The sequence below is a fragment of the Pelmatolapia mariae genome, linkage group LG3_W, assembly GCF_036321145.2.
Source record: "Pelmatolapia mariae isolate MD_Pm_ZW linkage group LG3_W, Pm_UMD_F_2, whole genome shotgun sequence".
NCBI classification, from domain to species: domain Eukaryota; kingdom Metazoa; phylum Chordata; class Actinopteri; order Cichliformes; family Cichlidae; genus Pelmatolapia; species Pelmatolapia mariae.
The window spans coordinates 66,012,464-66,022,505 of NC_086229.1; the positions used below are offsets into that span (position 1 = coordinate 66,012,464).

Genomic DNA, 10,042 nt, shown 5'->3' on the forward strand with positions numbered 1-10,042 from the left:
GAAATGCTTTTTTTGTTTGTTTGTTTTAAACAACACACTAATGCAATCCATGAATCTGTAGCTATTTTGATACTTCACAGTATGAAATCTCAGTGCACCTTCTGCTGCAGAACAACAGCATCCTCGTTTTTCCCAGCTGTAACAAAGAACTCAGTTAACTTACTAGATGAATTTTCGCCTCGCACAGCCTTTTTATGTTTTTCTGTGTCCATATAAGCAACAAGACCTCCTGCACCTTTGTTAGACACACAAATGTTATGTGCCAGCTCTGCACACAGTGCACTACGCCTCCCATTTATTCCGACCGGGATGGTGCGAGGGAAATTTCTTATGCAGTTTGTCTGAAAAGATGCACTTGCGCTTTGGCATCTTTTGGCATCTTTTCAGCACGCCGCTCCGTGCTAAGTCCTGTCTGTGAGAGCGGAACAACCACTTATAACACAGCAGTTCAGGGATGACGTTGCACATATGGGTCCTCTGTAGGCGTAAAGGAAAACCCGGGCAATTTCATCCATCTCGAAAATACCCTCGGACAGAACGTGAATTACTTAATTACTAACATTGGGAGCTTTTCCTCTCAGTACAAAGAACAAATTGTAAAGTGCAGGGTTTTTTTTTAAGAATTTGAGTTGTGTTCACAGCTTGAGTTTGGAGTCTTTAAAAGTTTTGTTCAAATTTGGGAATATTTAGTCAAATTGGATGCTTAAGAAAATAAAAACATCTGTTTTCTTAGAGCAGTTCACATTTTTGTACATTTCTTGATAGTGTTACAGAGGAAATGCCCAAAGCCAACCCTTAAAAGTGCAGAAAAAATGGTTAATGGAATCAGAAGTTTTAAAGAAATCTACAAACAGTACAAAACTATCATTTCAGATGAGATGTAAATAATCAATTGGGTCTAATACTAATCTTATATGATCAGAGATACCAAGACTTCTGTTAGTGTCTCATCACTTATTAAAGCTACCTTCATTCTATGAGCAAATGGTGTCCTAGAAAGCTGGGACAGCAGTCAGAAGAGTATTTGAGGGCTTCATTTTTATATATTTATATTTGTGTACAGTGGAACAATTTTGATCTCTGGTCTTTAGCATGGATCTGATGATTGATGGATGAGAGAGGTTACGGAGATCATTCAAGAAACACTCAGAGCTTTCACCTCTTTTCTTCTGACTCACTTTTTGATTGTATAGCTCAGCGTACCTGACGTCACTCTAATGCGACTACCTTCGATACACTGAATCGCAAGTGTGTAGTTTCAACGAGCGGTAGCTAAAGGACAAATATTCTTAGCTTTGCTTAAACTTTATATTTAATCTTTTTATTGTTTATTTGCTTATTTACGACTCAAAGTCATAGTCTTTTATTCACTGAAAACACCATCAGTTTAGGATATTTAGAACCAACTTGATGTTGGATCAGTAGAGCTCGAGAACACGGAAATGTTTGCTGTAACTGCGTCACTCCGCTCAACTTTGCTGTTTGTTGGTGTCTTCATGTTTGTATCCGCAGGTGAGGTTGATAAACCAAATGTTGTTTCCCCCTGAGATCAACATTGAAAAACGTATAAGTGTGGTTTACATTTTACCAGTACTTCCCAAATAATTAGTTTCATGTGGATTTCATTTGTTTGTGTCCGTGAACGCATCACGAGGCTGGGTGGAGTCTGTACTTGTCTTATCGTAGAGTTAGCATGTTTGCTATCTGTACCACTGCGGGGACTGTCCGTCTGCCTAAAGTGGGCTCTGTTGTTGAAATAGTGGCAGTGCACACATTATGTGCTTTAATCGGTCTGTGGGGTCTGTTGCTCGTGTTGTTGGTGGTCTGTCAGCCAGCCGGGGAGCAGAGCAAAGTGCTAACATACAAAAAGCTCCCGAGTGTTAAAAACAAAGACAAGTGTCACTACAGTCACTGTCTGTGCTTTTCGTGCTTTAATTTTTGATCTTTGAAGTTTTTCAGGTTCTCTTGTTCTTTGTAAACTCTGCTATCACTTGCTGTTCCTTTTCACCTGCCAACCAATGAACATTCAGAAACGGCCTACGTCATCTGGCTTCCAATGACGTACAGTCAGTCTTGTAGAAGTGCACCTGAGTACATCTGGGGCGGGTGACCCTCCTCAACCAAAAAGTGGATGGACAGATGTGTGGGACAATAAAACTAGATTAGTGTGTGAAGACCTGTTGGAACACTGCAGGATAGAACCGACCTAAATCCTCTGTCAAAATGACCGCAGGAACTGACATATGATGAAGCAATTATCATCTCCATCATACTTGTTAGATGAGAGAAGGCAAGGAGTGGCAGAAAAGGGTGCTGGGTAGGAGTGCTGTACATATGATGGTGCAGGAGAATGAACAGGTGGATATGACAGTGAGACTGTCAACATCTGAAGAGTTCACTATAAGTCTTGGCTTCTTGGCTTTTGACTTCATCTCCTTATCAGCGATTTTGAAGCGATATTGTTTGAGTGGCGACACTTATCCACATACGTTCTATAGATTGGCATCTTGAGGCATCATAGCAGTAGCCGGAGGCTGCGGTGAAGCAGGAAGAACAGGCTGCACTAATAAAAGAGGAGTAAAGACCACAGGAATTGTAGCTGCAGACGGCTGTAAAGGCACAGCTTTAGGTGCAGTTAATATAGTTGATACAGAAGAGTCCGCCTGTTCTTGTTGTGCTGCATGCAAAGCCTGATGATAAGATGTAGGTGAATCCCTTGTAGCTGTTGTTGGACTGGGAACCAGAACAAGGTAACTGCACGCTAGTTGAGGGAGACTACTGTAATGTGGCTAGAATGCAGCTTTGTGGCATGAAGGGTAGGACAGGTGAGCACTCTGTGGATATGAATTCAATTTGACCTAGTCCATTTCCACTTAAATTAGATCAGCCTTCAAGCTCTTTCATCTTCTGGTTTCTTGTCTACCAACATGCATCCAGCCACTCCCATCTATCATCTGGACTACAGGATATCTAGCGGTTTTCCCCAGGCTATAGGTGTCACTACGTTAATTAGTCTCAGTGGAGATGTTCGCCTTATTGTGCTGATTACAAGACAATGACAAGGGAGGTTAGTTGAGTTTAAGGCTATGTCCACACGTACACGGATATTTGTGAAAACGCAGATTTTTCCATGCGTTTGCACCTTTCGTCCACACGTAAACAATGTTTTTGGTCACTGAAAACGGAGATGTTTAAAAACTCCTGCCAGGGTGGAGATTTTTGAAAACTCAGTTTTCACATTTACGTGTTGACGAGGAAAACGGAGAAAGCGCAGCATCAAAGGTGTGCACCTTTTTTGACGTTACAAGGGCGGACTTACAGAAAATACTGTTACTGTTAATTTAACTCTCTGCAGTGTTTAAATGCTTACATATACACATAAAGTTACTGTCCCTCCACACATAGGACTCAGTTCTGCTTCTATCCACCATCTTTGTTTACTCTTTCCCACCCAGACTTCTAGACTTCTGATTGGCCAACATTTCTACACGGTTAGGAATATATCGCCACCTGTTGCTTTGGCATGTTCCTGGCAGCGTTTTCCTTCATTTTTGGCGCTTACATGCGGATGGGATTTTTTTTTAAAACGAAAACCGAAAATTTCCGTTTTCAAAAATACCCGTGGACGTAGCCCAGATAGATTTGAAAACGGTGTTTTCATTGTTTTCATCCGCGTCCACACTAGCGTTTTCAGTCGTTTTCACAGAATTGTGCGTCCACATTGAAACGACCAAAAATGCTTATGTTCAAGTACTGTGCATGCATGCCATTTATTTACTTTCCGGCTCTTTGAAACGTCGCAGCAAAATGTTGAAGAAAAGCAAAAAAAAGAGTTTTTTAAATGGACTAACACTGAGGTGGAGTTGTTGCTGCAAGTAACACAAAATTGCAAAAGCGAGTGAGAATTAAAGAATTTGAAGAAAAGCAATCTGAAGCATGTATAAACTGATATTAATCTTTAATAGGGCTGTCAACATTCAGAGCAAACAAAACAACTGCTGTATAATGCCCTCCGCTATCTTGGTTTAATTGGTCACGACTGCATTTTTACAAAGTTTTACAAAGTCTCCGTTTTTACTGTCCACACTGCGAAGTGAAAGCACAGCTTTCAAATGTATGCATTTTCCATCAGCGAAAACGCCGTCTCAGTGTGGACGGGAGGCCAAAACAGAGAGCAACGTAGCCTAAGTCCTCCAGGTGTCTGGAGATGTGTTACATCATAAATCTCTCTGGGTGTAGTCAAAGCACAGTTTGTGTACCTCTGGCTTTAAGGATCACTTCTGTAAACTGCATTGAAACGCTGGTGTTTACACAACTTCTGTAAGAAAGACTGCAGCTACCTAAGAATTTGGGTAATTGTCTTTAAAAAGTCCCAGAGACACGTTAAGCACTGTTTTAATCCAGTCTTAATCCAGCCATGACTGAACACATTATGTTATAGCGTGTGAGTGTGGGCTCCTGGAAAAAATAAATATTGAATATTGAATGAAATATTATTGGATGGACAATAATATGACCTTCTGCTGGGGTAGTATACGCTGCACAAGCAGTATTTCACAATCTGTCCACAAGAGGGCGCTGTAGACCATAAATTTGCCTCCATTTTGTGAGGTTTGCAAGTTTTCCAATAGTACCGCACAACTATGGCAAAACTACCAACACCTTTGGAGCAGAACAGGCATTTAAATTATTGTTTTTACAGCTTGATGCTATTAAAATAAACCACAAAAGCAAAATCTTACTGACATAATATCAGGAGTTCTATAAATAATCAATTAAAGAGATATTTAATCTTAACATTTGCAACCAGTTATAACCAGCATCATGATACTTAAACTGGCAAACATATAACATTGACAGATTTATTAACACGCAACTCAATCACAGAAACCTTTGTTACAGCGGTGACACTGTGACCGCTCCATTAAGATACCAGCTGTGCTGCAGAGTGCTGCTGATCACCGGCATAAAGTTCCTTTGGGCGTGGTTGGCATTGTGTTTAGACATCCCAAGGCTAAGTCAGAGCAGGGACATTTACACAGTGTGTGTCAGTGTGATGTGTTGTAGTGTCAGGAGTCAGTATACAGCTACAAAGCTTTTTGTTCAGTGGATACAAACAGCTGTAGCTCCATAAAGGCAGCATGCAGAGACTCACAGTGTCTTATAATGAGAGGCTGCTTTCTCTCACACATTATGTTCACTTATTGTCAGCACATGTGTTTCTATCGCTCTGTGAAACATCTGTGATTTTGATCTGGTTAGTTAGGTAACAGGGTTTGTCAATCAGTTTTAGCTGCATTGTGTTAATTTGCAGCTCCGACACTTGGACATGAGACGGATGTGAAAGGGTCTGCAGAATCTGTAGAGAACGTTATTTATTGTTCAGCATTGCTGGTTTGGTGGTGTGTGAGTGATGGTCATGGAGATCATATCCACTGACGGATGCACAGACCTCTGCAGGTTAGTCAGCAGCACCCTGACTGGCGTTAGGTATCAAGAGGAATTCTTGGACTCACTGTCAGACCCTACACTGGTGCAGTGGGTCCTGGGTTTGTCCTGGTGCACAACAATGCCTCATATGGTGAGAGTATGCAGGCAGCTGCTGGAGGAGCATGAAAGAATTTATACTGGCCCCACGCCTTCCTGCTTAATCCAACAGAACAGCTCTGGGACATTATCTTTCACTCCATCTGACTTTGCAGGAGCTCAGTGTTGGATATGGGAAATCGAGTGTTTCTTGTTTAGTGCCTTTCTACTCTGAGGACTCAAGCCATTTTATGCAACATGCCTCATTCACCCATTCATATTTGGCATGCACACTAGAGCAGCCAGGGATCGAACCAACAACCTTCCAATTAGATGACAAGCTTCATCCCCTGACCCTATAACAACCCATATGGAAAGAATTTCACCAGGACACAATCATTAGGAGCATGCCCCGATGTTGTCAGAGATCGATACAAACATGTGGAGGTCATACAAACTACTGAGTACCATTTTGAGTTCATACAATTAATTTTGGGGGTCTTTTTTTAACTTCAGACTTCTGCAGGTTAATAACTTCCCATCATTTTGTTCTTAACACTTTACCCAAAGCATATCAGTGTAGATGTCAGCTTTGTTTTTTTCCTCACTGAGATCTGATGTGTTTTAAAAGATTTTTTAATATCTTTGAGCAGTATATTTAAAACAGCTGCTGTTATACACAATGAGCTCTTTGGTTGTTACAAACAGCACTGCTTTAACCCTCTGAGGTTCCTACTGAAAGCGATAAGTAAATCTAACTCTGTGCTGTGGAAATAGGAGATTTTGGCTTTTTGAAAAATGCTCCAAACTATAAAAATGAGAGAAAAAAAAAAAAACAAAATCAGAAAATACACTTTGGTGTCAGCAGGAATAGAATTAAAGTTAGATCTGCTGAGGGTGGGTGTGCAGTGACACTAAATGTGCTAGCAGCATTTTTCACTTTAATGATAGCTGGAACAAACAGTTTATTTTTCCTCCTCTTAGATTTCACTTACTGTGGCTCTGCAGCACCTTTATCTCCTCATCCTCTCAATGATAACAGCTCTCATTTTGTTCAGTATCACTGAACACAGCACTCTCAGTGTGAACAATGTGTGATATAACCTCTCTGCTCTGTGTTTTTTCCTCTTTCAGACCAGAAAAACATCACAGCTGAGTCTGGACAGAACATCACTCTGACATGTCGAGCTCCAAACAACAACATCATCTTAGGTGTAGAGTGGAGGAGAGCTGACCTGGGAGATGAATATGTGCTTTCGTACAGAGACAAGCAGTTTGATCCTGATGGTCAGCATCCATCTTTTAAGAACCGGGTGGATCTGCAGGACAAACAGATGAAGGATGGAGACATGTCTTTGATTCTGAAGAATGTGACAACTGCTGATAATGGGACATACGAGTGTCGCGTCTTCATGAGAGAAACACGCTCATGGAAGCTCATCAGTATCATCTACCTGGTTGTTGTTCCTCCAGGTGAGTGAGTAGAGTTGAGTGTGTGTGTGATCAGAGGTGAAGCTGCTTCCTGGTTGTTGATGTTTGTTTCTAAAGATGTTGTTGATGAGACTTTGTAGAAAGCAGCTGGTCTGAGTGATGTGATCAGAGTGCAGTAGATAATGTCTGACAGCAGTTTGAAGAGGAAATGGATTCTGTTCTGTTCTTCACTCATCACCTACCTGACAGCTGACACCTCACACCTGTTTCTCACCTGCAGGTCCGACAGGAGGACACACAGAGGATGGAGGGAAGGAGGATGGAGACACAGAGGATGGATCTGTTGGACTGATCATCGGTCTGATAGTTCTTGCTTTGCTTCTTGTTGCTGCTGTTGTTGGTTATATGTTCTACAGAAAAAGAAAAGAACAACAGAAGCAGGATTCATACCAGCCTCCTGATGAACTGCAGCATGGAAATGGCTCAGCTATTCACACAGAATCAGAGAAGCCTGCATTGCTAAATTAAACATAAGGATAATGTGTGACTGTAGAAACTAAAACGATAACATCCAAGTAAAAAACCAGAAGACTCCAGTGTTTCCAAAGAGTTTTTCCAGGATGGACGACGGTTTGATAAATACTTGGGCTGAAATAACAGAGCGGTGAACATCATGCCCGCAATATTTTCACTTTGCCTGAAGTAAGACTGAAAAAAAGTGATTATAAAACCAAGAAGAACACAAGCTGAGGTCAAGAAAAATGTCCAAGTCAGCTGATCGTCTCAGTGTAACATGTTACGTTCTTTTTATTTAGATCTTCTTTGTATGTGGAACTGTTTGTCCATGTTTTCAAGAAAAGAAAAGTTACATATATATTTTAAGATTTTCTATTTATTTTTCACAGAAGGTTTTCAGTTTGACTCTGTTTCTCAAAGCTCAACTTCGACTGATGTTTAGAAAAAATAACTGTTTGCTCCCCCTCTGTATTAATGAATTCAGTGTCTTGTATTTTATGGAATCAGAATCATTGAATGAGTGTTATCTTCAGGTTCAGCAGCTGTTTGTAAGATCAAATGGATCCTCATGTATTGATCAGGTGTTACAGTATACTTTACGTACTATATGATGGGGCTGGGTTTGTTGTTGATGCCCTGGAGCAGATAAACAAATGAAACAGAGGCTGTTCCCTTTAACAGGAAACAATAAATTGGTGGGTGGAAAGTTGTTTTGATGTGCTCAAACAAATTTAAGCAAATTTAATGATGTTTCTTGTGAACTAAAATGGGATTTTAATGGAGAACAGAGAACAGATTTTTCAGGGGTTTTTAAATAATGGAGGTGAGATTGAAGTTGTAATTCTATTTCTAGAAACAAGTAAAAATTCAATTTTGAGAAAAAAAGGATGAGATATTTCTGCCACAGCTGCTATACTCTCTACAAAACTTTATGTAGGTGACTTAGTGAAACAAATTGATCCGTCATCTTGTGATACAACATGCATCCTCTTTATCGCACAAGGGTGTAACCATCGATAACCCTTTATCTATCTACTGCCAGCCATTTCATTTTATACAAATCTCCATCTGACCACATGCATCTTTTAACACAATCTTTTCAAAGTTCTTATACCGATCACCACACTGTGTTTGTGCACTAAAAAAGAGACCAGTTCCATCCCTATGACTAAATCTGATTCTGAAATCACTAACTCAGAGGTTCTAGCAATCGTGGCAGTTTGTCTGAAAACACAACTATAATCTTCACATATTGAATGTATTCTCAAAATGATTAATATTTTTTTAATGTGATCCATAATACTTCATTATAGGTTGGACCAAGAAAGCACTGCATCTGCATACAATGGTTTTCACTTTTATGTTTGTTGTACATATTCAGAGTAGTTCCTGTTGCATGGAAACCTAAGCAAAGAGAGGATTTGTCAGTCTCTGACCTCATAATCAAATCCCTGATTTTCACTGATGACGTGTTCCAGGAGGCTGTCCCCCAAAAGGGACATCTGAGCTGTTAGGACTCAGTGGAAAGATTATCTCTCTCTCCCCAAAAGCTTATTCCAGATCATTGAGCATGCACCAAGACTCTGTTGGCCTGGGAGCAACTGTTCCCCCATTAACTGTCCTACTGTTATGTTGTTTAGGAGAGTAAAGGAAACAGAACAGAAATTACTTCTTACTCTTGAATCTGTTTATACAGGGAGTGCAGAATTATTAGGCAAATGAGTATTTTGTCCACATCATCCTCTTCATGCATGTTGTCTTACTCCAAGCTGTATAGGCTCTAAAGCCTACTACCAATTAAGCATATCAGGTGATGTGCATCTCTGTAATGAGAAGGGGTGTGGTCTAATGACATCAACACCCTATATCAGCTGTGCATAATTATTAGGCAACTTCCTTTCCTTTGGCAAAATGGGTCAAAAGAAGGACTTGACAGGCTCAGAAAAGTCAAAAATAGTAAGATATCTTGCAGAGGGATGCAGCAGTCTTAAAATTGCAAAGCTTCTGAAGCGTGATCATCGAACAATCAAGCGTTTCATTCAAAATAGTCAACAGGGTCGCAAGAAGCGTGTGGAAAAACCAAGGCGCAAAATAACTGCCCATGAACTGAGAAAAGTCAAGCGTGCAGCTGCCAAGATGCCACTTACCACCAGTTTGGCCATATTTCAGAGCTGCAACATCACTGGAGTGCCCAAAAGCACAAGGTGTGCAATACTCAGAGACATGGCCAAGGTAAGAAAGGCTGAAAGACGACCACCACTGAACAAGACACACAAGCTGAAACGTCAAGACTGGGCCAAGAAATATCTCAAGACTGATTTTTCTAAGGTTTTATGGACTGATGAAATGAGAGTGAGTCTTGATGGGCCCGTGGCTGGATTGGTAAAGGGCAGAGAGCTCCAGTCCGACTCAGACGCCAGCAAGGTGGAGGTGGAGTACTGGTTTAGGCTGGTATCATCAAAGATGAGCTTGTGGGGCCTTTTTGGGTTGAGGATGGAGTCAAGTTCAACTCCCAGTCCTACTGCCAGTTTCTGGAAGACACCTTCTTCAAGCAGTGGTACAGGAAGAA

At 40.8% G+C, this 10,042-nt stretch overlaps 1 protein-coding gene across 1 annotated transcript; it reads left to right on the forward strand.

The window, feature by feature from the left end:
* Nucleotides 1-1,238: 1,238 nt before the first annotated feature.
* LOC134617984 (CXADR-like membrane protein) lies at nucleotides 1,239-9,725 on the forward strand. The gene is made up of 3 exons (XM_063463103.1): nucleotides 1,239-1,512; nucleotides 6,661-6,999; nucleotides 7,238-9,725. The coding sequence occupies exons 1-3, from the start codon at nucleotides 1,443-1,445 to the stop codon at nucleotides 7,483-7,485; spliced, it is 657 nt and encodes a 218-aa protein (XP_063319173.1). The 5' UTR covers nucleotides 1,239-1,442; the 3' UTR covers nucleotides 7,486-9,725.
* Nucleotides 9,726-10,042: the final 317 nt, after the last annotated feature.

Excerpts from the sequence above, each read along its gene's own strand:
- LOC134617984 (XM_063463103.1), top strand. The coding sequence starts at position 1,443 with ATGTTTGCTGTAACTGCGTCACTCCGCTCAACTTTGCTGTTTGTTGGT. Across the intron at positions 1,513-6,660 it reads CTTCATGTTTGTATCCGCAG|ACCAGAAAAACATCACAGCT; the intron begins GTGAGGTTGATA and ends TTCCTCTTTCAG. Across the intron at positions 7,000-7,237 it reads CCTGGTTGTTGTTCCTCCAG|GTCCGACAGGAGGACACACA; the intron begins GTGAGTGAGTAG and ends TCTCACCTGCAG.